The 27563-nt window shown below is 36.6% G+C and overlaps 2 protein-coding genes across 6 annotated transcripts in view; one reads left to right on the top strand and one right to left on the bottom strand.

The window, feature by feature from the left end:
• Positions 1-27556, bottom strand: part of CTPS2 (CTP synthase 2) — a 135679-nt gene extending 108123 nt beyond the window's left edge. Inside the window, exons 1-4 of one of the 5 annotated variants that reach the window (XM_083362948.1) lie at positions 14791-14807; positions 13526-13653; positions 4107-4312; positions 150-320 (exon numbers count right to left, since the gene is read on the bottom strand). In XM_083362948.1, coding sequence (XP_083219074.1) covers positions 150-320; positions 4107-4272 — 337 coding nt within the window. In that variant the 5' untranslated portion in view covers positions 4273-4312; positions 13526-13653; positions 14791-14807. Of the gene's footprint in view, positions 1-149; positions 321-4106; positions 4313-5365; positions 5413-11534; positions 11722-13525; positions 13654-14790; positions 14808-27295 lie in introns of those variants that run through there. The other 4 variants (XM_083362949.1, XM_083362947.1, XM_083362950.1 and 1 more) reach the window with 4 other exon arrangements.
• SYAP1 (synapse associated protein 1) lies at positions 11689-22481 on the top strand. Its single transcript, XM_083362958.1, has 9 exons — positions 11689-12006; positions 13355-13473; positions 14803-14869; positions 16284-16357; positions 16666-16805; positions 17824-17963; positions 19405-19463; positions 21432-21579; positions 21878-22481. The coding sequence occupies exons 1-9, from the start codon at positions 11805-11807 to the stop codon at positions 22003-22005; spliced, it is 1077 nt and encodes a 358-aa protein (XP_083219084.1). The 5' UTR covers positions 11689-11804; the 3' UTR covers positions 22006-22481.
• Positions 27557-27563: the final 7 nt, after the last annotated feature.

Below are 27563 nucleotides of genomic sequence, written 5' to 3'. Positions count from 1 at the left end.
TTTAATATAGTTTACTGAGTAAACTAGAATTGACTGGGTTTCTACAAATTTACTACAATGGATTACTGAGAAAGCAAATTGGATGATTACATGCACTGTATCTCAGGAAAGAATTGAAATAATTTGCATTTTTTTAAACATAAAGATACCTTGAACAGTTTTTCCCAAGTAATCTCCATGCCTTTCTTTATTGATGACATGCTGGTAGATCTTTCCAGTGGTGATGTTGTTGTCCTTGTAAAGGCTAATATCTAAGAATCTTTCATAGTTTCCCAAGTCAAGATCAACTTCTCCACCATCGTTTAGTACAAAAACTTCACCTGAACATACGAATTACTTGGTAAAACATGTTATAGTGCATTTTTACTAAGATACAATAGAAGTCCTACTAAATAGTACTTGCTAGTAGTAGGAATAATTTTCTGCTTATAAACATAGATCTATTATTTACATATTCATATACACACACACAGTACATATCTGTAGTGTGTGTACAGTACAGTGATATATGTCATGTAGTGCAATCATAAGCATATTTAGTCAAAGGTAAATATTGTTCAATTGAATGAACACAGTTTTAATAAGAATGCTTACAAATGAAATCTAAATAGGTTTGGTGACTGAGCAATCTGCAATTTACCATTTTCAGAACACCTTTTCAAAAGACAGAAATGATTGCATTTGCTATATCTTGTAGAGCTGAGATTAAATATAACAGCTGAAGTTATCTTAAACATTTTAATATATGCAATTATCTAAATTCACATATTTTTCCTATAAGAATCAAGTTATATGTTTGATTGGATTGGATTCATCACTGGCCAAATTATTTTTCCCAATTAACAAAGAAATCATAAGATTTGATTTTACATTATTACCACTAGTTATATTTTATACTGCATCTTTTCTAGGCATATAGATATGTTTTACATCTCTATAATAAATTGTAATTTGTTTTTCACACTAAAAAATTGAAATCAGAGAGACTACACCATATGAAATAGACCTAGCTTGGCGTAGTGGTTAAAGGCACCAGGCTAGAATCTGGAGACTGTGAGTTCTAGCCCCACTTTAGGCATAAATGCAGTTGGGTGACCTTGGGCTAGTTACCCTCAGCCTTGAGAAAAAAGAAATGACAAACCATTTCCAAAGACGTTGCCAAGAAAACTCCTACAATACAAAGAATGCTAAAGAACTGAAAAGAGAGTAGAAAAGAGCAATAAAAATGGAAAAGAGCCAGCAGAAATCTAAATTTTAAATAATAAGTGGTTTTCTGATCACGAGACCCATTAAATGGTTGAAAAGCCTGTCTTTTAGAGGTTTGGGTACTGCATCACTGGAAATTTTCAAACTAAGTTGGACAGTCATTTGTCTGAAATATTTCAGGATTCCTTCTAAGACTGGAAGTTGAATTATTAGACCTCTGGCAGTCTTCATAGTAGAAAATATCAAGTTGCATTGAAAAATCAAATGTTCATTATCACATAAAACAGTCACGTAAGATGCATGAGACTGAAGTTTAGAATTATAATTTGTATTGTCTGTGCTACCTTTCTGACTGTCAATGGCTTCTTGTATTTTCTTAGTTACGTATTTGGAAGGAGGAAAAGCTACTATCATTCTATTATTAATAACAGTAAACTAAAAAAGCTATGCATTAGGACTCAGTATTACCAAACACTATCTTATGAGATGGAGATAGTAAATAATTTGCTGGAAGCTGATTTGGACCAAAATGTAATTGTGGAATGTCAGATAAAACAGTTCCAATTAAGATTTTGAACTACTCCTGAACAGCCAGGAGAAGACATTAGATTAAGGATGGTTAAAACCTTGACTCAGTTGACCATTTGGGAAGAAAAATATATGAAACTAGAGCTAGATAACGTGTATAAACTCCAGATTTGCTACTATGAGAAGATCATCAAGGGATGTGTTAGTTCACTTTATAAGAAAAACAAGAGATCTTGTTTTGGATTGCCATTCTAAATCCAAACTGAGAATAGAAAATGTGGATATTATTGTGTTGAAAGAAATCCTGTTGAGAATTTTGAGAAAAAGGAAAACTTACGCTTTTCTTATCTTAAAGAAGAGAAAGATCCCCTTTCATTGGGATAAACTCAAAGGAGTGATATTTACTTATCAGGAGCAAAGATTCAGATTGAACTCTATAGAAAAAGCCAAGGATTTTCTGATCAGACATATTTTAGAGTCACCTAAGCTAAGGAACTGGAGACAGGAAATCTGCGGAAGAACAACATTAAGAGGGTAGTATTGAGATAGTGGTACAGGAATCTGCTACTTTGTGCAAAGATGGAGATTAAGGATATCACCTGGAATATTAATGGGGAGAAATGCCCCCTCTAAACATAAAAAAATATTTCATTATTTGAAGAAACTTAATATTGATATAATTTTCCTTCGAGAAACACATATTAAGAAACAGGATAAGAAATATTTAATAATTAAACAACTAGGGGAGGAATTTATATCTGCTGGCTTAAAGAAGACTAATGGAGTTGTTCTATATATAAAAACCCAACTTAAACCTAAACTACTTTTAGTAGATGAGTATGGTAGATTTATAGTAGTGGAAATTGAGCTCAATAGAATAAAATCAATAGTAGTAGGCCTATATAGGCCAAATGATTATAAATGTAAATTTTTCAAATATCTTATGGACCAGGTAATAGCATTTTCACATGTAAATTGGTTCATGTTGGGGGATTGGAATGGAGTGAATTTACCAGCTTTAGATAGATCATCATCTAAGGGGATTAAACGCTTCCAGTGTAAATTACCGAAGATTTTCTCCGACATGATGGATAACTTAGTATTAATAGACTCATGGAGATATAAAAATGGCTCTGCTATAGAATACACTTTTTCGGAAAGACATAAATCCTTTTCAAGGTTTGATATGATTTGGATTTCTAAAAATTTTGCAAATAAAATTTTAAAACTTGATATTTTACCTAAATCCTCCTCTGATCATAATATCCCAGTGCTTTTGGTACTTAGAGGAAAGAGATTGAATTATAGATGGAGATTAAATGAAGTTATTTTGCAAAAGAAGGTGATTGTGAAAGACTGTAAAAAGGAACTAAAAGAGTATTTTGATAATAATTTAGGTAGAGTAATAGCTTTAACAACTGTGTGTAAGTAATAAGGGGTTATTTCATACAGTATAATTGTTTAGAGAAGAAGAAATCCCTTGAAAAGATACAAAAAATATTAGATAAGATTAGACAAAAAGAATTTGAGTTGCAAAAAACACCTACCAATGTAAAATTTCACATCGAATTAAATTGTTACAGCAACAGCTGTCTATGTTAACAGTTCAAGAAAGAGAAACAAATATGAAATATGTGAAACAAAGATATTTTGAATTTGCAAAGAATCAGGGAAATGGTTGGCATATAAATTAAGGAAGGAAAGGGAAAAGCGAATGATTGAGAATTTGTGAAGGGGATAAGGTAATAACTGATAATGAACTTGATAAAAAGACTTTTCATATTTTTTATTCTAACTTGTATAAAAAAATAGGAGTTAGATAGATCAAAAATAGATGAATATCTTTTAAGACAAAGGTTACCTAAATTATCATAATCCCAGAGGCAATTTATGAATGACCCAATTACAGTCTTTGAAATAAGAAGCTGTTATAAAAAATGAAACCAGGTAGCGCTCCAGGACCAGATGGCCTTAGAAGTCAATACTATAAGTGCTTTGAGGAGGCACTTCTACAGCCACTAAATGTCTTAATGTCTGATCTTATTGCAACAGAGTTGGAAATCAATGCTTTTTGTTTCTTCCCCTCCCTTTCTTCACACCTTTTTTGTTTTCCCTTTTTCTATTGTTGTCCTCTGCTATTTGCTTTTGTATTTTCACATTTTATGTTATAAATAAAACTAATTAGAAAAAATAAGGGCCTTAAAATGCCAGTCATGACCATGAGATTTTATTTTACAGGCAGGAGAATAAGCTAAAGCAAGCTTGAACTAAATGAGATTTCTATTTAAATATTTGTGCATAAAAGGACAATGGAATTAATAAAACATCATATGTTCTGGAATGCCACTTTATAAAAAAATTGTCACAAATACCATGTTCATATGGTGAGAACGTTCCAGCATCTATGTTAATGTAGGGATCTATTTTGATTGCAGTTACTCGGAGGCCACATGATTTCAGGATGGTACCTATGCTGCTTGCAATAATTCCTTTGCCAATACCCGAAATGACACCACCAGTTACCAGGATATACTTCATGGGAAAATTATGAAAATGCTGTATCACTTGAGTTGGAATCCTAAAAATGAAAAGATTAGGTACAGATATCTTTATTCACACAGGAAATAACTATCAGAGCATATAATATGCATTTAGCACAGTAGGACTAAAATTAAGAATCAATTTAAGAAATTAAATAATACCAAGTACATTTATATATAGTATAATGTTGTAGTTATATAAATTTGCCATGAAAATAAACTGCAAATGACATACAACTAAAAACTAAAGGTTTATCAGTTTAACAATACTAGAATATTTACAAAGATGGGGAGATGTAAAATACATGCCAACTTCAAGCAAATGTATTCATAATTCATGGAACTGATCTAGAAATAGATATGCAAGAATGTCAGTGAAAATGTGAATGGAAAGTGGTGTTGCAATTCCTGTTAAAAAAGAAAAATGCAATTTTGGGGTCCTGAGAAAGAAGACATTAAAACTGCCAGTTTTATAATAATAATAATAATAATAATAATAATAATAATAATAATAATAATAATAATAATAATAATAATAATAATAAACCTTTATTGTCAAAGTACAACATGTGTACATTGAGATTAGCTGAGCCTCCCCCTGTGCTCTCTCCCCCCAACACACAGTGACAACAAACCCTCCATCCCACCACACTATGTGAACCAACTACACCACACACCGGCCTCCCAAGTCAATTCTGCATAAGATTATGTCCCATTTAAAAGCCTAACAGACCACAGATAAAAGCTATTTTTCAGCCTGTTGGTACGGCTGGCTATATTCCTATATCTCCTACCGGATGGTAGGAGAGTAAAGAGATACCGTCCAGGGTGTGAGTCATCCCTGAGAATCTTCCTCACTCTTCCAAGGCAACAAGCCCTGGCGATGTCATCCAGTGGTGTCAGGGAACAGCCCACAATGTCTTGTGCTGTGCTCACTACACTCTGTAATACTGTAATAAAATAGCACCCTTTGAACTGAAATTGTGTCCTGTAATTTCAGATCCAAAAATGTAAAAGAAGTTTACCACTGCTTTCATCTACAGCAATGTTTCTCAACATTGGCAACCTTGAGATTGTGGACTTCAACTCACAAAATTCCGCAGCCAGCAAGGCGTTTGAAGTTTTTCAACTTCTTTTCTAACCCAGTCTGCATTTTTCATGAAAGTCTCTCATCAAAGTACTAATCTGGGCCAGCACACTTACCGGTAGGTTCCAAGTTCTGGTAGATGCTGTTATGCATATCTCGTGTGCTTAAATGAGGAAAAATAATCAAAGATGATATTGCAAAGATGAAAAGTGCAGAAAAGTGCAACTCATGTATTCAAGAGAACAGCTGAATGTCAAATACTTCTTTCTGATTACTCATCAAATAGTCTCAAAGAAGTTTTGGAAGCTGTTAAGTTAGAGGAGGAATATAAAAGACACTTCAGCAGCAAAAAGAAGCAAATTTGCCAAAAATGGTAGATGATGAAGCAGAGAGAAGGCTTAAAGTAGTTAGGCCAGACACGTCAAACACAAGGCCCGGGGGCCGCATCCGGCCCGCGAAGTGGTTTCATGTGGCCCGCAAAGCCATCCTGGAAACAGTGAGGGAACGGCCCCCACTGCCTTGGCCCTGGCCCAGAGACCCTCCTTCTGCCAGAGACCCCAAGATCTGTCCCACTCCTGCCCAGGCCCCCATAGGCACCCTTGATGCGAACAATGTAGAGCTGGCCATGCCCACTCAGTAGGCCATACGCATTGTAGCCACGCCCACCCAGTAGGCCACGCCCACCCTGGCCATACCCACCCAGCCCCTTGAGGGCAACCACAATGCTGATGCAGCCCTCAATGAAATTGAGTTTGACATCCCTGAGTTAGGCCAAGAGAGAGTTTAACTCTGTTTGTCTCCAAGGATACAAGGACTTCTGGGTTGTCCTTCACCTTTACTAACCAGCTTCGGGAATAAGAACCTATGAGATTCTCCTTTGAGACTATCTGCTGGCAAATGACAAGTGTTTTAGTAGACTTTCATTTTAATCATGCATGGTAGAAATATTTGCATTTGCTGACACCTACTGAGAAAACAAGGAATTGCATATTATGAATTTGACTATTTTTTTCTTGTTTGTCAAGAAGTGCAAAAAAAGCAACTAACTACAGTGGTATCCCGGTACTCAACTGCTTTGAAACTCATAAAATTTGATAATGCATTTTGAAGAGAAAATTATGTCCTGGTACTTGTTTGTTTGTATGTAAGGAGTCCTCAGGGATGCTGCCTCAAGAGGGAAGAGCGTCGGACGGGAGCCGGCAGGGCAGTCCTGCACACACGCGCACTCCCCAGCTGCTAAAGAGCAGCCGGGGAGTGCGCGCGTGCGCAGGACTGTCCTGCGGGCTCCCGCCAGACGTCAGCCTGCCCTGCTTCCTCCACAGTGAGAGGGGAGGGCGTGCCTTCCCGGGCTCGCTGATTTTCCGGCGTATAAGACGAAAAATCTTGAAAATCATCTCAAAAGTTGGGGGGTCATCTTATACGCCCAGTCGTCTTATACACCGGAAAATACGGTAGATAGGACGTGTATCCAGATTATTAGGTATTGGAGAGAACTGTGATAAAGGGAAGTGGGGTCATAATTTACATACTGTAAATTCAATAGCCAACGTTTCTCCCATTTCAGCATTTAATACATCCTTTCTCTTCTCCTTTATATCTACTGTCTCATGCTTAGACTTATAATTTTATTCTTATCACTACATCCAAGTATATTACTTACATTATATCACTGTTAACATATATACGTCTTAGTCACCTTCATTTAAACTTTATAAATGGCTCAATATTTCAATTTAACTATTAATATTCATACATCTAAGTTTTTTTATTAGCGGGTATCTTCCTTTATCTACACATCAAAACAATCTCTCATATTCAAAATACAATCATCCTGTCTATTTTGATATATTCCATTTTAGGCCTCTTAAATATGTCCATTCTTCTTCAATCTTATTCTGGCTTTTTTCCTTTGCCATGTCATTTTCCGTTTCCTTGCTTCAGGGTCATCAAAGAGTTCTTGTGTTGTTGTATCATATTCAAGTGACCCTCCAATTTGCATTTTTGGAGGGTTGAGGGGTTTGATAGAGGTACCAAATCTTCTCATTATTTTCTCCTCTTGGTGTACTTGTCTTGGACTGTTTATTTTTTCTTCCGTTTCTCATTTTGATCTTCAAATTCCTTGTTTTATGTAACAAGTTTTTTCCTCCATCCATTTTGTCAGATTTTTTTTCCAGGTTTTCTCTTATCAGTACTTGTTGAGTAGTTAAATCTTCTGTCAGAATATTTGGTTGTTCAATTTCTTCTGTTATGTTCTGTCCTGATGGATTATTAGTTGTAGTCACAATTTGAGTTTGCTTAACCAAGACATTTTCTAGTTTTTTTTCCAAAAGCTCTTATTTCATCACCGGCTATAGAAAGGAACTGTTAAGTTTGGCAGGTTATTTTCATCATAGCAGAGATTTGTTTTTGTATTTCTTCCATGGTGGACTCTCACATCTGGTGTTCAAGGTTACTCTTATCTTGTTTTCTAAAGTGTCAGCCAAGTCTCTCTCTCTCTCTCTCTTTTAGTGTATCATATTGCAATTTCAGGTTTAGCCATACGGTGTCCCCCAAGTGCTTAGGAAGTTCTTTTCAATTATTTCTTCTGTTTTAGCAGAACAGAGCCAAACTTTCAAATAAAAATAGGAAGTAGAGAGTAATCAAAAGCTTTTAGTCCACAGTTTTTTTTAAGAATAAAGTTCTAGTTGAGGTCCAATTGTTCTTTTAATGTTTCTTTAAATCTCCCCTGTAAGTTCAATCGCCGCTGTTTCTGAAGGGAGGGTTAAAATCCCCCCCTTCCTCTCTGCAGGGGGGAAGGTGCTTAGCAGCTTATTTAGGTGAAAAGAAGAAGGTTGGGGTATAAGAGAGGTAAATCTTACCCAGACTTATCCGTGCTGCTTTAATGTTGCCTGGTAGTAAGTATGACTTCGGCTGTCTGAAGCCTAGTGGCTGAAATTGTCTTTTGGCCCTTTTAGGGCCCCCAGCGATGCAAAACTGGACATGGAAGACGAGAGCCGTCCTCCAAGCATCCATAACGGCCACGTCGGCAAACCAGAAGTCTTTTTGTTTGGTACTCATCATTTTTGGTACTCATCGTGCCTTCTAGAATCATTTAACAATGACTATCGAGGTACCACTATATAGACTTAGATTCAGGGGTTTTTCATATCCACCCTTGGTCATGAGCATGGAGCAAGGAATAGCAAAGAGACTCGTATTCCCATCGAAGTCAGATATTTACTTAAAGGTTTTAGCTTGGAAGAGTGACAGAATGTGAGTTTTATGCAGATGCATATAATGTAAAGAAAGTGAGGAAAAAAACACTTCATCTCTATCATAATATTAGAACTAGAGGTCATCCTGTGAGACTGAATAGAGTGTTCAGAGGAAGCACTTCAACACCTACTGGGTAATTAAATTGTGAGGATATTCTAAAAGATACAATATTGGTTCCACAAATCAATAGCTTGAAAACAAAATAATATAAACTCAAGATGGAAAAGGTTATCAATTGTATCCAGGAATATATAACATCCAATATCTAAGGAAGTATGTCTTTTAATACCCATTATCACTGGAAGGATTCTTATATATGTTGTGGACTTTCTATGATCAAAGGTCTAATCAAAATCACTACTATTTAACACAGTGGTGGACTAAGTTCACCTAATCTAGAGAAATTGTAAGGACCTACCTCAGTCAGTCCTCCCAAGAAAGAGAACTCTTGAAACGGGCATCATTTCAAAAGGAACTTTTATTGGGAGATGTTGACAGCAGGAATAGAAGGCATGATCTGAGGGTTTTCCATGCAAATCAAATAAAAAGAGTCCAAAATAACCCAACCCCAACTGTCCATCCGGATGGTTCAAACAGGCCAGTCCCGCAGGTGTGAAAGCGCCATGGGAATGGAGTGATAAGGCGCCACTTCCAAGGCTGTTAGGTCTCTGCACTGCTTCTTCTGCACCTGAAGATAAGGCAGATGGCCAGAGGTACATTCCATTCTCACCCCGATAGAGAAACATCAAAGAGGATAGAGCAAAGAACAAAGCAAAGGAAATACACATTAGCAACCCCAAGCTTCCCCCCCGAGAATGGCAGAACCCAAAAAGAACAAGAAACCCCATGTCCATAGAATATAGGGTTCTGACATGTCGTCCCCCTTAAAAAAAAGAGAGATCCACCTGGAGAGAAACAGGAAAAGTACATATAGTTTAGTCGGGTTTATCAGGATACTGGGCATCTTTTTTAACAACCTAGGAGCCCTGACATGTCATTTGTGAACCCACTTATTCTGGGAAGAGGGGAGATCTTTCCAAGCTATTAAGTATTGTGTTGATCCATGGTATTTCCTGGAATTAAGGATCTCCTTGACTTTAAAATGCTGTTTTCCCTCCACCATAATAGATGGAGGAGGAGGAACCATAGCTGGCCTTAGAGGCAAGCTCCGTTCAGGTTTTAATAGGCTACAATGAAATACTGGGTGAACTCTTGAAATGAGCAACATTTAAAAAGGAACTTTTATTGGGAGATGTTGACAGCAGGAACAGAAGGCAGGATCTGAGTTTCCTGCATGAATCAATGTCAAAAGAGTCAATGGTAACCCCACCCCAACTGTCTATCCAGACAGTTCAAACAGGCAAATCTGCAGGTGTGAAAACGCTGTGGGAACTGAGTGTAAGGAACTGCTTCCAAGGCAGTTAGGTCTCTGTGCTTCTTCTTCCATGCCCAGAGATAAGGCAGATGGCCAGAGGTACATTCCATTCTCACCCTGATAGAGAAATATCAAAGAGGATAGAGCAAGGAACAAAGCAAAGGAAATACACATTAGCAACCCCAAGCTCCCCGCCCCCAGGAGAATGGCAGAACCCGAAAAGAAGAAGAAACCTCATGCCCATAGAAAGACAGGGTTCTGACAAAGATTTTGTTTGTTGAATTCTTTCAAGACTGATCTACAAACTGATCAATTGGACAGTATGATCAATCATCTCATAAATTAGAAAAGGCCCACATATTTTGAAAAATATATTCCATTAAGCAACTGCCTGATAGATAATGAACTAATTAAAGGTTTTAATTATGAAATGATTTAAAACATCATAGCTGGATTCTGTGTTAAGCATAATGCCAAATACATAACTGGGTTGCAGTTTGGGAACTTGGTCTCTAAAAGGTTCGCCATCACTGCCCTAGACTGCTTATTAACAGCAAAATCCATGTTGGAGCATTTATTTATGTAGATTGACTCTTCTTCAAATAGTTACATTTAAAAAAATCATTTCCCTGTTAATCCCAGAGAGTAATTTAAACAATTACTACTAGTTTCTATGCATTTTATTCAAAAGTAATGGCCAAGAATCAATAATCATTAATTGTTGAACCTGCTTTACAGGATCACCAGGGCTACAGGTTTAAACCGGAAGTAAAAAATGTCCCAGAAAGGCAGTGACTAACCACTTCTGTAACTCTCCCAGGAAAGCTGACTGGGAACATCAATTAAATCCAGACACTAAGCTTGATTAAAGGAGCCTGTATCTAGTCTGCATTCATTTAGAAACAATCCACTTTGACTCTTTCAAAATAGTAGATGGAAGTGTTTTACTTTTAGTTGGCAATGCCTTATTTTGCATTCAATTTTCTTTCTATAAAATCTAAACACTCAATTGCCTATGGAATGATTTTTTCTGTTATAGCTTTGTTTTTGATTGTCTTCTTCCATAATGGCAAAGTCCCTTGGAATTATGTCTGTGGAGATTCTCAGTCATCCAGGTTATAGTTATCTCAAAGGTGCTTTTTTTTCTCTCCAAAAGACACTGGACTGTTTTTTTTTCTTTGAGGAAAGTTCATCACCTGTGATGGGTGTGTGTGTGTGGGGGGGGGGTGATATTTCTGAAACTAATGAAGTTTGCTGGATGAAAAAGGAAACATTTTGTTCTTCCTCAAGAAAAAAAAACAGTCCAGTTGCCTTTGGAAGGAAAAAAAAAGCACTTCTGAGTTTCCTTGGAATTATTTCAAATGAACTTCAATTATTTGTTTGTATTGACAGTTAACACAACAGCGAGCAGGGTGAATATATTACTATACAAATTACAGTACATTTTATATTCTTGCAAGCAAGTTGTACTGGACAGATGTATTGTCTCTCAACAAACAGTAATTGGTTTATTTACGTATCTTTTTTAAAAAAAAAAAACTACCCTCAGCGTTGTGCCTTGCCCAGATTAAGAGGGAGGAAAGGGGGCGCTCATTAGAAGCAGACACACACACGGAACTTGAAAAAGCCGACATCCCTGGTTCCGCTGCTGACGTACTGAGATGACGCGACAGGCGGGCCCTCACTTTCTTCCGGAAACAAAGGCTGCGTTCCCAGCAACCTGGGCCCGACGCTGCTGAGAACAGTGAACACAGTTGAGGGTGAAGTTCGGCACAGTTGGGCGGCTTTTGGGGAGCGACGCGAGTCTTTTAAGATGTTGCGCGGCCTGAGTGGTTGGTTGGGGATGAATTGGGCGGAAGAGGAAGGAAAACCGTCTTCCCCCAAAGGGGAAACAAATACTGGCGCGGAAGAACAGGTTCCTGAAAGAGACGCGCCATCGCCGTGCTACGAAGAGGAGGGACAGAAAGGGAGGCCAGACCTGGACCCGATCTTTAATCAGGCCAAGGGGCTTGGCAGTGAGTGTCTCGTTCCTCCTTCGCGAAATCCCGCGGCCAGGCACCCACGCCCCATCTCACAATGCTCTGCTTATTTATTATGTGTTTACAGGCTGCCCTACCCCAGATCCTACAAATAATCTTTTCTATAAATTGTTTCCTCAGATCCCCTCTTTAGGGCACTAAAACTTCGGACGATGGCAGCAAGAGACATTAAGACATTTTTGTGATCGTCAAAGATGGATTTATTCATTATTTAACTTGTATGCTGCCCAGAATTGTTGGGAGCCAGGCAGCATACAAATGCAGCACACTGATTTAATAAAGTTGCAGTAGGCATAAGCTGTGCCTGTTTAGCTTCACTGACACTTTTTCCCATGTAAATACAGAGTTCGGCTCTTCCATTTACCCAGTGAAAGTTGCTTTAATTTCAGTTAAATGTACTTTAGGTTGCAATTATGGAAATAGCTTCCTCTGGAATATCACAGGCTTATTTCATAGTAAATATTCAAGTACCTCTTCAGGGATGTTGAAATATCCTTTGTATTTGGTTTCTAAACCATATGAAAAAGCAACACAATCCAATTCCATATTAGTAGGAAAATCTTATGTTTAAAAATGTGTGTTGGTGATGACAGCAACAATGAATGTTGAAACTAAAGCTTATATACAGCAAAGGAGTTTTTGGAATAAGGAAAAATTCAGAATTAGGGTTAACAGTTAACTTATGGTTCATGTTATCAATTTTAAACAAATTATAGTTTACAGGTTATGCTATTATTTAAATAGGATGACTGAAATCCTAGTTTTCAAAGCCTTGTTGGTAGATGAACAAAATAGATAAACTTAGTACAATTTAGATTTTTTGTTACTGAGTTCAGCGAATTTATCATGTACAGTACCTTGGATTTGTCATACTTCTTTATTTTATCTTGAGAAATGTTAAGTTTTATATCCCATATTATGTCCAACAAAGAAATCCAAACACCATCCAAAATATAATTGCTTTCTCTATGTAAATTAGTTCAATAATATCTCATGTCATAATATTCTGTACCAGGCAGCTACATCCAGAGTACTCCTTGCTGAATTAATATCAAATTATTTAAAGTCAAGTTGTTGATATGCTGATTTGTGCACCAGATTATCAATGGTACTGATAAACTCTAGACTGCATGGAAGCAGGCTTCTGTATATGAGTTCCTTGCTCCTGATTATTATGTATTAATTATGCTGCATGTTTTTAAGCACTGGCAGAGTTGAATGAATAAATATAAATTCCCATATTCTTCAGATTCATGTTAGCAATTAGTTTCTGAACTGCAGGAAGGAAAAATTCCAAGTTTAAATGAAGTTTTATCTCTAAAAGGTTATATCTTCAGCTTTGCTACAACGGCTACAAAAAAGATATCCGAATCAGTTGCTGAAACAGCACAAACTATAAAGAAGTCTGTTGAAGAAGGAAAAATAGAAAATATAATTGATAAGGTACTTTTGTTGTAAATAATTGCCTATAAAACTGGTATTTCTATTAACTTACTCTGCTTTAAATCATTTTGAAGGCTTTTAGTTTTACAGTTTTGGCAGATGACAGCATCTAGGCACAGATGCTAAGCAGGGTCCAATCAGGAAAATATTTAGATGGGAGATCACCATGAAAGTCTTGGTCTGTAGGTTAAGAGTAGAAAGTTGAAAAATCTTCAGGAAGAAGGTAATGGCAAACCACTTAAAGAAAACCATATGATTGTGTCCATGTAGTCACTTAAACCAAGTTGGGCTTGAAAAGAGGCTTTATGGAATTAAGAGTCACTAGCTGTATCCTAAGGAGAGCTCTTGTCTTTATGCTACTCATCTTACAAGCTTGTTTATATTAATTATATAAATATGTTTGGTAGCAATTAAACTATGCAGATAGTCCTTGGCTTATGACACAATTGGGACCACAATTTCTGTTGCTAAGCAAGGCAATTAAGTGAGTCAACCCAATATCAGCTTTTTTGCCATGGTTATAAGAATCACTGCAGTTATTAAGTGAATCTGTGCTTCTTAAGCAAATGTGGCTTCCCCCATTAACTTTTCTTGTTTGCCAACAAACACATTGGAAATACTTTAATTATAATCAGCTGCTTTTGGTCTGGTTTCCAGATTTAGATGAAGAAACATGATGCTTACCAGCAAAGAACTTATTTGTTAAGTTAAGATACAATCTGAATGTGGAAAAATACTAAATTTGAATGCCATTGCTAATATTATTGACAGTAGCACAGATTTGATTAGTATAAGATTTGATTAATGTAAGGATCTGCAAAGGGAAAACATTTACGGTATCTGCAGGATTCATTAAAAGAAACAAATGTACCCTATTTGTTTTTGGTATCCACTATTTCAGATTGAAGGTGTTTTATATGGGTTAAATTATGACGGGGAAATAATGTAAGCTCACTTTTTTATATTTTATACTAAAAACTTTTTGAACCTTGGATCACCCATTTTAAAGTAGTAATACTAGTTATTTCTTTTTTCCCTCAAGACTTTAAATTTTAATGTTAGTATAAAAAAGGCAAATGCTGGCATTTATGGGAAAAGGAAAACACATGCATCATGCAGGCACATTCTATATAATCAGAAATCCCTTTATTTGTTTTACCTATTTTGGGGTACCACTGAAATATATAAATCTTACATGGTTTTAGTTTTCCTCACTTTCTACTGTCAACCTTTTTTAGAAACTGTCCACACTGTGTTAAAATAGCAAAAATATAGTTTTGAAATGGTCATCTAACTTTTTTCATTTTTTATATTTACCTTTTGTTGTAGACAATTATAGGAGACTTTCAAAAAGAACAAGAAAAATTTGTCCAACAGCAACACACCAAAAAATCAGGTATTTTTTGACCAGGAAGATGACAGGATGATTTCTAGCACATAAGCAAAAACTATTTGTAAGATAATGGATAGAACAACATGTAAAAATAGCTGATATTTTTTTAAAAAAAAATCTTTATCAGAAAAAGAAAAAATTAAAGTTGAGTTTCATATAAAATATAAAGTTGCATTGTATAAGATGATGCAATAAAGTAAAACATGAAAAAGCAACTTTTACATACTTACAAATTGCAAAAGTAGTGCATTTCTTATTTGTGCAACAAATTACATTTTTATTAAAAAAAGCTTTTACCTTGCAACTTAATATGAAGAAGTATCCCTTTATAGTAAAATTGTTTAGTAGCATATTTGTTTTGTTCTTCCTATAATTAATTAAGACAAACACACAATCTCACCAACTTCAATTCTGTTTTCAGAACAGTCTGGATGAAAATGTGTGCATATGTGTGGGAGACATCCAATCCAGTGGATATGAATTTTGTTGGTCCTAATTAATAAACCTGGTATATTGCATTGGCTCTGATAAATAAACATTGTGGAGTTAAGTTAGAATATTAAAGATCTCAGCTGCTTGACTAAACTTCATAAAAACGAATATGGGCAGCAAAACAAATGTGACTGGATTATATTTCTCACTGGAGATCTTGCAATTTAGATTCATTACTAAAAACTTTAATCAAATTATAGATAATATGCTTGGTCAAGGATGAGACATTCAGATCCACATTTCTCCAATTGACAAAACTGACAAAAAACAAATGTGCATCCAAGATCAGGAATTATATGCAGAAACCTACTATTATTTGTACATATAATGGAACTGAAGCCATTATTTGTTCTTAGGAAACATCTTGTAGCATCAAAATGCTACAAGAATTATATAGCTTTCCTTCAAAGTAAAATGTGTGTAATGCATGTATCTTATGTATATGCCTAACCATTTCATTTTAGAAAAATATTGGTTGGTTATATGGCACAATATTACAATTTTCCTCTTACTGTGGCCTCCCAGCCTGAATCAGACAATCTTCTAAGAAAGAATATAAAAGAAAAACATCAGGGACAAATGCTGCCATCTTACTCCTAGATCAGGGGTAGGCAACCTTGGCTCTTTTATGACTCATGGACTTCAACTCCCGGAATTCCTGAGTCAGCTGACTCAGGAATTCTGGGACTTGAAGTCCATGAGTCATAAAAGAACCGAGTTTGCCTACCCCTGCCCTAGATATATGGATTCACCAGATTTATGAATTAATTTCAATTAACATAATCTAGTTTGATGCTTAATATTACTGGTTTGAGCATTCTTATATACACCTTAGCAAGAGGATTCTCTGACTCGAAGATGCCAGTTGTTCAGTGGTCTCTTATGGGTGAATGCAATTATATAAATATTCCTTTTCTGCTCACAGAAACAGCTGTGCCTCCATGGGTAGACAGCAATGAAGAAGAAACAATTCAACAACAAATACTGGCCCTATCAGCAGTATGTGGCAGGTTTTTGCTTTTTATCTTTTCAACCAGGAATGGGGGGAAACCTGTAGTTCAGCAATCATAAGCTTCCCATTCCTAGCGTAAACTATTTCTTGAAAACATACATGTTTGTTACCTAAAGTAGGATTCTGGATATTGATATGTAATAACTTCTAAAAAGCTCTAATACCAATAAGAACAGTCATAATTAATAACTGTGTTCTGATGTAATTCATTTTTCAAAATAACATCTTGAGAAATATTTTTTTCCAAGGTAATAATAGCTTTCAACCTCTGTCAACCACATTTTATTTTACAAAGGATAGAAGAAACTTTCTTCGTGATCCACCAGCAGGGGTTCAATTTAATTTTGACTTTGACCAGATGTATCCAGTAGCCATGGTGATGCTTCAAGAAGATGAGCTCCTGAATAGAATGAGATTTGATCTTGTTCCAAAACAGTGAGTGAACTATCTATATTTGATAATCATTTAGCTATATTTCCTATTCACTTAGCTATCAAGAAATATTTAGATTGAAAGTTATCAATTATTATGTTTAATTTTTATTATTAAAATAAGCCTTGAAATTTAATATGTGATTATCTCTTCAAGGCTAGAGTCAAACCATTTAAAATTATGAATGCTGATTTTCTTAAAGGATTTCTGTACCAGATATTTGTACTATTTCTCACTACGGAAATGATAGACATTGACAAAAATTGACAACAATTGCATAATTTGGTGTAAATTTTAAGTTATTCATCTGGATGAGTTTGATTGCAATAGACTTGAATATTAGGATATACAGTTTGGCCATGGCATCCAGTCTACTAAAAGAGATCTCTTATATTGAGGTCTTATTGATTCATCTATTTCCAAAGAAATAGAATGTAATCAAATGTAATCAAATGTAAGCAGTTAGCTGACCTTGCTAAACTAGAAAATAATAAATAAAATGACTGGACCTGGATTGTATTTTTGATGGGAAATCCTAGGACAATGGCTAATCTGTTCCATATTGATGTCAGGAAAATAGCACATCTCAACTCTATGGAGATCTTAGTTGTGAGAATTATTGTATATATAAGACTGAGAGAAAGAGAGAAGACATAGGCAGGCAGGCAGGCAGGCAGGCAGGCAGAGATATATAAATATATAGATAGACTGAGAAACAGAGATAGATAGATCCTAAGCTTCTCTTTGTGTGTTTATAAATATATATACGCACACAGTTTCATTTAATCTGCAATTCCATCTTTTTGGAACAACACTGACTATATTTTCCTCCCACTTTAGATGCAAATTTATGAACTATACCTAATCAATTGGATAAAATGTGTATTTCAGACTGCACCCCCACAACCACACCATGCAAAAATATTGACAGGCAATTAAGGCAAATCCTAATACATAAAATCTATATACCCAGTGTTATAAAGCAAGTACTTGCTAACAAAAACATGTGTGCTGTCCTTAGTGTAAAGGAAGAGGTGTTCTGGAGGAATTATTTTTACCGGGTCTCCCTTATTAAACAGTCCGCACAACTTACAGCACTGGCTGCACAGCAAGCAGCGAGAAAAGAGAAGAATGGCAGTGAAGAGGATAGACAGCTAACAGGTAGCTATTGCTTTATTAAACATTTAAAAATTTGAATATTTTTCTCTGATTTTTTTTTAAATTCAAGCTTCTTACACCTTCAATTTCATATGAAACATTCTTTATATAACTGGGAGAAAACTTCAACAGTTTTGCAGAAATATAGTATATTTGGTTTGTTCAGCTTCCTTCTATAGATAAAACTAATTAAAACTGACACAGGTAATCCTCGGCTTACAACAGTTCATTTAGTGACCATTCAAAGTTACAACAGCATTGAAAAAAGTGACTTATGACGGTTTCTCACACTTATGACCATTGCAGCACCCCCATGGTCGGTCACGGGATCAAAATTCAGATGATTGGCAACTGACTCATATTTATGCAGTATTTTGGGGTTACATGATCCCCTTTTGTGGCCTTCTGACAAGCAAAGTCAATGGGAAGCCAGATTCACTTAACAATTATGTTATAACTTAACAATTGCAGTGATTCACTTAACAACTATGCCAAGAAAGGTTGTAAAATGGGACAAACTCAACAAATGTCTCACTTGTGGTCGGAGAAGATATGCTTAATTCATTTCAAAATCTTATTCTGCATATATAATTAATAAATACATGCAACTGTATTACATCTTGAGTTTAGAATTTGAAAAAATAAAATAAAAACCTTTCTGCACAGGGTTTTCAGAGTTCTTCTGTACAGTTCCACTATTCATGGCATGCACGTTAGTTCCTTCTGCTAAATACCCTGCATTCCTACTCTGAAACTAAAGAGAATAGATTGTCCTGTTACCCTTCTAGCCATTTCTGCCTATTTTGTAGCTTTAAAAGTCTGAAACACTAGATTGATTAGGCATGACAAGTGTTTTGACAGCACAGAGCCAAATCAACCTCATTTTTTCAAGGCCAAATGTCAAGTTAGTGAGGAACTACAGTATGTCTCTGTTTGTGGAAGTGCAGTATAATCCTGCAGACATGATTCTAATATTTACTACTTTTGTTTTAATTATCTAAGGACAGCTGAAAGTGTAGACCTAATTCAGAAGGCCTGTTTTTCCTTCTATAAACCCCAGAAAAGCCCTTCCATTTCTTTTTCCTATTCTTTGTATGTCAAGAAAAGCTATTTTAAGCTTAATGGTGGTTTATAACAAATTATACTTTTTGCTTCATTCAAATATGAAAAAAATATATCTTAACACCACAATTAAGAAACTATGATATCAAATCATTAACAAAGACAAGCTACCCTTTTAATACAGACTGGAAACCCAACAATATATTTCTCTTTTGAAGGAAGAAGAGACAAAAATACAGAAATACATGCTTACTATCCATACATGCAATAGCAATAAATGACAGCTTGGTATCAATGCCTATATAGTCATTCACATTCTTTAAAACACAAGGCATTGTTAGAAAATACCTTCAAATTTTTACTGTATCTATTTTTACCCTAGATAATGTGAGACCAAAGACGCCACCTGTTGCAATCAAATCTCAGCTGAAACGTCAAGAGGTAAACTTACTTTATAGTTAAGGTATGCACTTACATCAAAGGTATTTAAAATTTCTAAAATCCAAACTATTTTCTAATTGCTCCATGAAGCCTTTATCTCTAAGCAAACTAGAAAGTAAAAGAAATGGCTAAAATAAAAGTCTGAATTGGAATTTAATAAGTATTAAGAGTAGAAACTTTTTTAGTTAGGAGTTTGCTTAAAGTTACCTACAGGTAGTCGAGTTACGAATGTAATGGAACCTGCTCATTCCATTTGTAACTTGAGGATTTGTAGGAGTGAATCTCGTACCTTGAATGTGATTCACTCCCAGCTTTCGTCCACACATTTGCTAATTTAATGCATGGGCAAATGTGTGGTTCATTAAATGAGCATGAGGTATCCCAGGGTGAGGAAGGCCATGGAGAGTCTAGTGATGGAACAGGCCGTCTATTTCAGACCACCCACGTCCCCCCACCTAGATACCTCATGCTCCCTCCCTTAAGTTCCCACAATTGCTTCCCCAACAAATCCTGCCGCACTGGGTCACTTACCTTGTGAAGATCTGTCTCTTCTCAAGCCTGTTTCTTTCTGTGCTCCTGGCAAGAGCAGAGGGAGGTCTCCAAGGCCCAGAACAGACCTCTGGAAGCACGTGGCCGCCACCCCCGCCCTCTATTCTGAGCCTCAAAGGCCCAGAACAGACCTCCGGAGGCACTCAAAAATCACCCCCAGCCTCCATTCTGGCCCTCTGATGCCTGGAGGAGGCCTCCAAGGCCCATAACAGAACTCTGGAAGCATGTAGCCACCGCCCCCAGTCTCCCTTCTAGAAGGCAGCAGCCTGGAAAAGGCCTACAATGCCTGGACCAGGCCTCTAAAGGTCTGCAGAAGCGTCCCCCGGACTCCATTCTGGGTATGGAGGAGGCCTCCGAAGCCCAGAATGAACATCTGGAAGCACGTGGCCACTGCCCCGGCTTCCATTCTGGGCCTCGGAGGCCTGGTGGAGGCCTCCGAGGCCCAGAATTGACCTCCGGAGGCTGCAGAACCATCTCCTGGCCTCTTTTCTGGGTGGCGGCAGCCCGGAAAAGGTGTCCAAATCCCAGATCAGGCCTCTGGAGGTCTGCAGAAATGTTCCCCAGCCTCCTTTCCTGGTGGCAACAGCCCGCAAAAGGCCTCCGACGCCTGGATCAAGCTTTCAGAGGTCCGCGGAAGTTTCCTCCAGTTTCAGTTCTGTTCTCTGTTGCAGAGAACAGGCCTGAACTACCATAAGATCACACATGATCAGTAGCATGATATCTTGTGCCACTGATCTCACATGATCTTGCATTACTTTAAGCCTCCATTCTCTGCAAACGCACCGAAGGCCTGGAGCAGCCAAGAAAGTGAAAGATCTCGATCTTCACAAGGTGAGTATCCAAGGCCTAGTGCATAGGGAGATCTGCAGCAGGAGAGAGGGAATAGGCCAGGGTGAATGTTGCATTGCCACTGCGGTTGTTTGTTAGGGTTAGGGTTTTGGGACTTTTTCGTAAACACTAGGGGGTGCTTATCACATAACTTTGAATGTTCGCTAAGGGAACACTCCTAACCTGTATTTAAGCCATTTTTCTTTGAAGATTGTTCTAAAAATTATGTTTTCTTAGCCTAGAAAATCTAAGGATGCACAGTAGTTAGTACCAATAATGTTTTCATTAACAATAGCACAGTGCATTTTTTTCTTGCTGGAAAGCAGAGATGATATGCTGAAAGGATTCTAAAAGCATTGTCGGGATCAGGTAGATATCTGACTGTATTTTCTTGCAATCTGCTATTGTAACATAGATATATAGTTATTAATTGAATTACTAGAAACTACAAATGTTTTCTTGGTTTAGATATCCTGTACCTGTAACTTCAGTGGGTTTTTTTTCATTCCTTATAATGAGTGAATAGTATAAGTCCTTTAATCAAGTTTGTTTATATTCTTAAATTAGTCATTCTTTAAAATTATATTAAAGGACGATGAAGAGATTTCTACTAGCCCAGGTGTATCTGAATTTGTAAGTGATGCTTTTGATGCATGCAACCTGAATCAGGAAGATTTGAGAAAAGAGATTGAACAGCTTGTGCTTGATGATGACAAAAAGGAAACAACTACAGCGGATGGTAAATAATTATTCTTCATATTCCAATTATATTCCTGCTGCTACAAAACCCATAAAAATAGTATTTTGTTAAAGCTCTCACTTGACTGTTCTTGGTCTTAAAAATATACTGCTCAAAAAAATAAAGGGAACAGAAAATAAGACATCCTACTATTAAATACAGTACATTGTGTTGTTTAAGTGTTCCCTTTATTTTTTTGAGCAGTATATTTTGTGCATTCAATTGTAAGAGTGTATGAACACTAAATTACATGTTGCGTATTATACAGTCCTATAAGTTATGCTTTATTTCTATTTAGAAGAAACTGCAGACTGGGAAAAAGAGCTACAACAAGAACTTCAAGAATATGAAGTAGTTACAGAATCAGAAAAACAAGATGACAACTGGGACAAAGAAATAGAAAAAATGCTACAGACAGAAAACTGATCACTTTGCCTGGAACATTTTCTAAAAACTGACATGAACTTGTTCTTACATTTGCTACAAGTTCTTTCCTTGAGGCCCAAAGTTCTTTATAAAATAAAACTCAAGGTGTTACATAATCAGGTATAGAAATTGTTCTCAGAAAATACTGTCTATTATCTAGCAAGTTATATGGCAAGTTTTGTTTGTATGCTAGGGATTTTCTAATCATCCCAAATTGTCATAAAGAAATTGCAGAAGAGGCTGGACTAGAAGACCTCCAAGGTCCCTTCCAGCTCTATTTTTGATTTATCATAAAATAGTACTTGATGTGGAATGATCCGGAGCACATGAACATATATTTAAAAATCTGTCTAGAATTGTCAGGATCACTGTATTTGTATTTTCATTGTTTTGATATTTTCAGATGATTAGAAAATACTAAGTGAAAGATGCGAAAATAATTCCTGACCGTAAGTAAAATTGTGGCATTTCTTGTAGTAGAAAACTTTATCTCAACTACTTCCATATTAATAATGGCAAGAACTCATTTTGCTATTTTGCTACTTTTGACCCATTTATAAATAACATGAAAATGATCTAAATATGAGCTTTTGGAAAAATAGATCCATAGAATTGCATACACTTGCCTCTTGTTTATAATTCAAATATTGCTTTTAATTACGGCTTTTGAAATGTTACCATTTTTAATAGAAGCACTGAAGACTTACATTAATTGAGTAACAGCAAAATCAGTTGGACAATACTCTTCCCTTCACACCCGAAAAAGATACTATTTCAGTTTTGATTGGTGGTACTTGAACTAACAGAGGATACATGACTAACATTTGCTAGACAAAATAATATTTTCAGTGACTTTGAAGGTCATATCCAGAACCACAAATTCTAAAGAAAAACATAGATTGGATCTGTTTAAGACAAAAGTATGCTTTCGTTTTAATTTCTAAAATGTATATAGAATACTTTATGGTGATTATTGACACTTAAAGACAGATGATGTATTTATCTTTAATGAGAGATTCAGGCTTAGCCTGTGCAGCTATTATTCAGTAGTGCTATAAGACATATTTATAAAGAAATAAAAGGCTATATACCGTACTTAAAATACACACATTGGTATTGAAAAGGTGGCTGAAAGGCACCTGAAAGGCACTATTTTAGCTGGATGAAGCAGCAAAGAAAAGAGGCTATGTGGATGGTATAAAAGGTGTTGTACAAGGAGACCACTTATCTAACATTCTAGTAAGTAGTTCCCTAAAGTACTAGGATGATTTTTGGTAACCAACAGAATAGGGGTTAAATCATTCAGATTAATTTTATATGAAATATCTCATTAATACCTAAATAATCTCAGAAACATGAACAGTTTTAATGTAGCCAATAACTTGATTCTTTGAAATCTGAAAATAATGTAAGCTCTTTTATGCAAACCCAGTACTTATGAGAATTCATAATTTTGGCAAACTAAGCTTCAACCAGCTCCCTATTTGCTTCATAATTAGGGATTTTTCTGCAGTGAAAATAAATTAGAACCTATTTTCCTTCAAGAGTGATATGGAAGTACATGAAGCAGACAAGCACCGAGGTACTGCTGCATGAAGTAAGCAAAAATCCACTTGCATGATACCGATTCTAGTCTCTTGGAAATAAAATATTCTCTCTCTTCTAAATGCAGTTGTAAGTGTCTGAGATACTAAATATTCATCATTTTTGCATACTGTCTCAATTACTAGGACTCTGGTCTATTCACAGCAATCAACTAACCCAACAAAATTCTAATAATTGAAAAGCATGAAATAAGCAATTATAACCCAACAACCATATGATGGCCCCAGAGCTGTTAGAATAGTTTTCAGGGTCTTTTCAAATAAACAGATGGGTCACCCTACTTCCAAAATCCAACTATTCTAGAGCATGGAGAAGAAAGCTTGGGAAAACTTGATGTCTTATTCAATTTATATAGTGACCACCTCACTTTTATGTCACTCTACGTGGCTTACAATATAATAATAAACACAGTACAAAAAAAAGAGCATCAGTGCATTATCAAACCAATTATTCAGATTGCCAGGATGGGGTTGCATTGCACAGCCAGGGCCCAGGCTCCGGAACAAAGGTTTTCAAGGTGTTATGAATGGCCAATAGAGATGAAGCCAAACCAATATTTATTTATTTATTTTATTGAATTTATATACCGCCATTTCCCGAAGGACTCAGGTGTGTATCAATGGTTTAAGTACAGGGTACTTAAACCATTGATACAAAAATTAAAAACAATTAAAAGAATTAAATTTAATCCCTGAAAAAATATAAAAACCCCAATTAAAAACTCTCAGCCTGGGCCGGAAAGCTCTAAGAGCCAGGTCTTCAGGTCCCAGCGAAATGAACGAAGGTCGGGGGCGGTCCTAAGCTCCGTGGGCAGCTGGTTCCAGAGGGCAGGCGCACCCACAGAGAAGGCACTCCCCCTGGGTGTTACCCGGTGGCAATCTTTAACCGGCGGCACCCTGAGAAGGCCCTCCCTGCGGGAGCGCATATCTATAAATGATGCTTAAAAGTGGTGTCTTTACAGAAATGGCTAACCCTTCAGCCAATACTGCTTAGTCAACAAACATGCCCCTTTTGCTGAATCAGGTAGAGACTTGGGATGAGATGGTCCCATAAGTACACTGGTTCCAAGCCATGAAGGGTTTTAAAACTAACAACACCTTGAATTGCATTCAGAAGCACAGCAGAAGCCAATGTAATACATAGACCAGTGTGGTGTCATGCTGAATAGCCGGTGCCAGTAACAGCATAGTTGAAGCTTCTGAATACAGTACTGTATAAACTGAGATGATCTCTCCTAGAGATTCTGTATATTTATTAAATAACACTAAAATGATGTCACAGGTAGCAGAACTCATACTTTAAAATACTCCATCCACTTTCTCAGACTTCACATACCCAAAAGAATTCCAGATCACCCATCAACCTCACTTCAACCAGACCAACCTACACCCAAATCTAAGAAATCAGTACAAGAAAACCTGCAAAATCACTCTGATAGATTCAGTTGCATTGACTTGTTTATCCTTTCCTAACCTAGTCCGAAAGGCCATCAGCCAAGAGTTGGCATCAAAGTTGTTCCATGACCAGAAACCTGGGTAGCATATTTCTGTCAGGCATACTTACTTCAACTTTGCCCAGCCAGATCTACTTAATACACACAAGCTTACTCTATCTTTACCATGTAATAGATGAATGTAGTCTGATTGTGAACAGACCTTACATTTACCAGTAGTAATTGGAGACCAAGGCATTTGACAACTTAGTCACTTAAGCATGGGGAGGCAAGTACGTCAGAACAGACTTTAATAATAATGAAATAATAACTGACCTAATAACCTTTGATACATGCCTCATACCTTGCCCAGCATCTTGCATTGGCCAGTTTTTTGCCCTACCCCAATTTCAGAAGGGCCCTCAAATCAAACATTTCATTAGTACCTGGCCATATAAAAGGTATTTCTGCAGGCTAGCTTGGTTTTCACATGTACCACAGAATACTTCTTACTCTATTCACAACTACCAATAATTATTCCTGACAAGCACGTTCCTATCAAAACATTTCTAACAGAAATACCCCCATTGTCCTCAAACCTTAAAATTTCACTAAAAACCAGGGCACGTTAGGAAGAGAATCCTATACCCTCTGTTCTCTCACTACAGAGGGAGCTGTGAAAGTTTCTCACAGCTTCCCAGATTTATAGATTCTAACCTATAAATCTCTGGTAATCCAAGTCCTTTATCTGCTCTCTGAACTCCTTAGTCACTTGACTATTTCTGACCATACACTGAAACTGAAGACACTTCGCAAACATCAACTCTCTCATTCAGCCCAGTACATCAGCCTCTTTCCATTCTTTGCCTTTGAGGCTGTCTCTCATTGAGCTCTCTAGAAATATCACTCTCAGATCAAAGCTGGGATCCGGCTCCTGTACCAGATCAATGTTCTTTTTGCACGAGAGTATCCTACACACTCCTCTCATCTTCCTGTGGACACCTACAATTTACAACACTGCCACATGATTTACCATCCCCCATCATTTGTAAAACAGCCCAAGGATTTTCCACTTTCTAGTCCAATCCAAGTTCAGATTCAGATCCAGTTCCATATTTCATCTATGCAGTCTTCTAAGAGGAGTCTTACAACCTTTTCAATCCATCAATAACCAGTTTTCCACTTTCAATAAAGTACATAATAACTTTCAATAATGTGCATATTATTTCTCTACTTCCTCTTTCTTACATTCATCTTACATTCCATTATCCTGCCAAATAAAATCTTGCTGAACTACCCTCCTAAGAAACAAAAAAGATGGCAGCTAAGATAATTGGTTGGGTGCAATAAAACAACTATAAACCTAGTGAATATTTTCAGATTCTTTACTGATAACTTGCATTGCTTACTGAAGCAAATATCACTGTTCATATGATATGCTTAGTGAACCAACATTTATTTAAGTTACCCATGATTCTGGGTTCAAACGTACACTACTAAACCATAAATTAGCTACTGGATTTCATGATACAGTCAACTGTAACTGAATAGTTGTAGTTCAGGATGTAATGAAAGTACAATGATAACAGTTGATTGAGTGGACTCCTACAAAATTACCAGATCGCCTAGGTGTTAAATAGAAAATGGCAGACTTACCTCTACTTGAATTCTCCTTATTACCTTTACAATCTAATGTACAGCTTGCATTCACAATTATTAATACATAATTTTAACAAATGTCATCTGAGCTTAACTGGAATGCTGTTAATACTGTCTCTTAACTGAAAAACATTTTTACATGCTCATAGGTAGCACAATAACCATTATTTGTTGCAGATGTATAGTATACCAACTAAGTTGACTATATAATACTAAAACGCGTTCCCCCGAGGGATATTGGTTAAATATTGATTTTTCACCTTTAAAGAGCTTCTGAATGTACCAGGTATGATGTAGGGTAAGAATCATCCCCCTCCTAAATTGGAAGACCAAGTTAACACCAACAATAAATATATTTTGAAAGATAGATGCGGAGTGAGAAAAGCTCCACTGCCGTTATAAATATAATGTAGCTACCAGCCTATTTCGCGAATAGGGCAGGAGTAATTGTTTCATAAAGTCCACTAGTTATTTCACGTGGTGCGACGTCTGAAATATCTTTTGGAAACAAGTGCCTCACACACTAATTTGTGCTGCATGCCTTCTAAGGGCCAGGACGGCGTAACAAAGAATCTCGAACTTAAAAAGACTCACCCTATTCTACTGTGTTGTATTTCTCTGAGAGAGCGTCTTAAAAGCCAAAGGCACCTTGAAAAAAACATTGGCTTGCCGCCGCCGCCGCCGCCGCATGCCCAAGAAGAAAACACGGACAAAAAACTACAAATCCCATGAAGCGTTGAGAACAAACCTCGACTAGAGGAAAAAGCGAAAGTCATTCGTGATCTCCGGGCAGAACCCTATGAGTATCCCTCATGAACACTGGGAGTTGTAGTTCCAAACTACTCCCGTAGATCTCCATCGG

The sequence above is a fragment of the Vipera ursinii genome (genome assembly GCF_947247035.1).
Source record: "Vipera ursinii genome assembly, chromosome: 4".
Taxonomy (NCBI): domain Eukaryota; kingdom Metazoa; phylum Chordata; class Lepidosauria; order Squamata; family Viperidae; genus Vipera; species Vipera ursinii.
The sequence above is the reverse complement of the archived record's forward strand: the minus strand, read 5'-3'. Positions and strand labels throughout refer to the sequence as shown.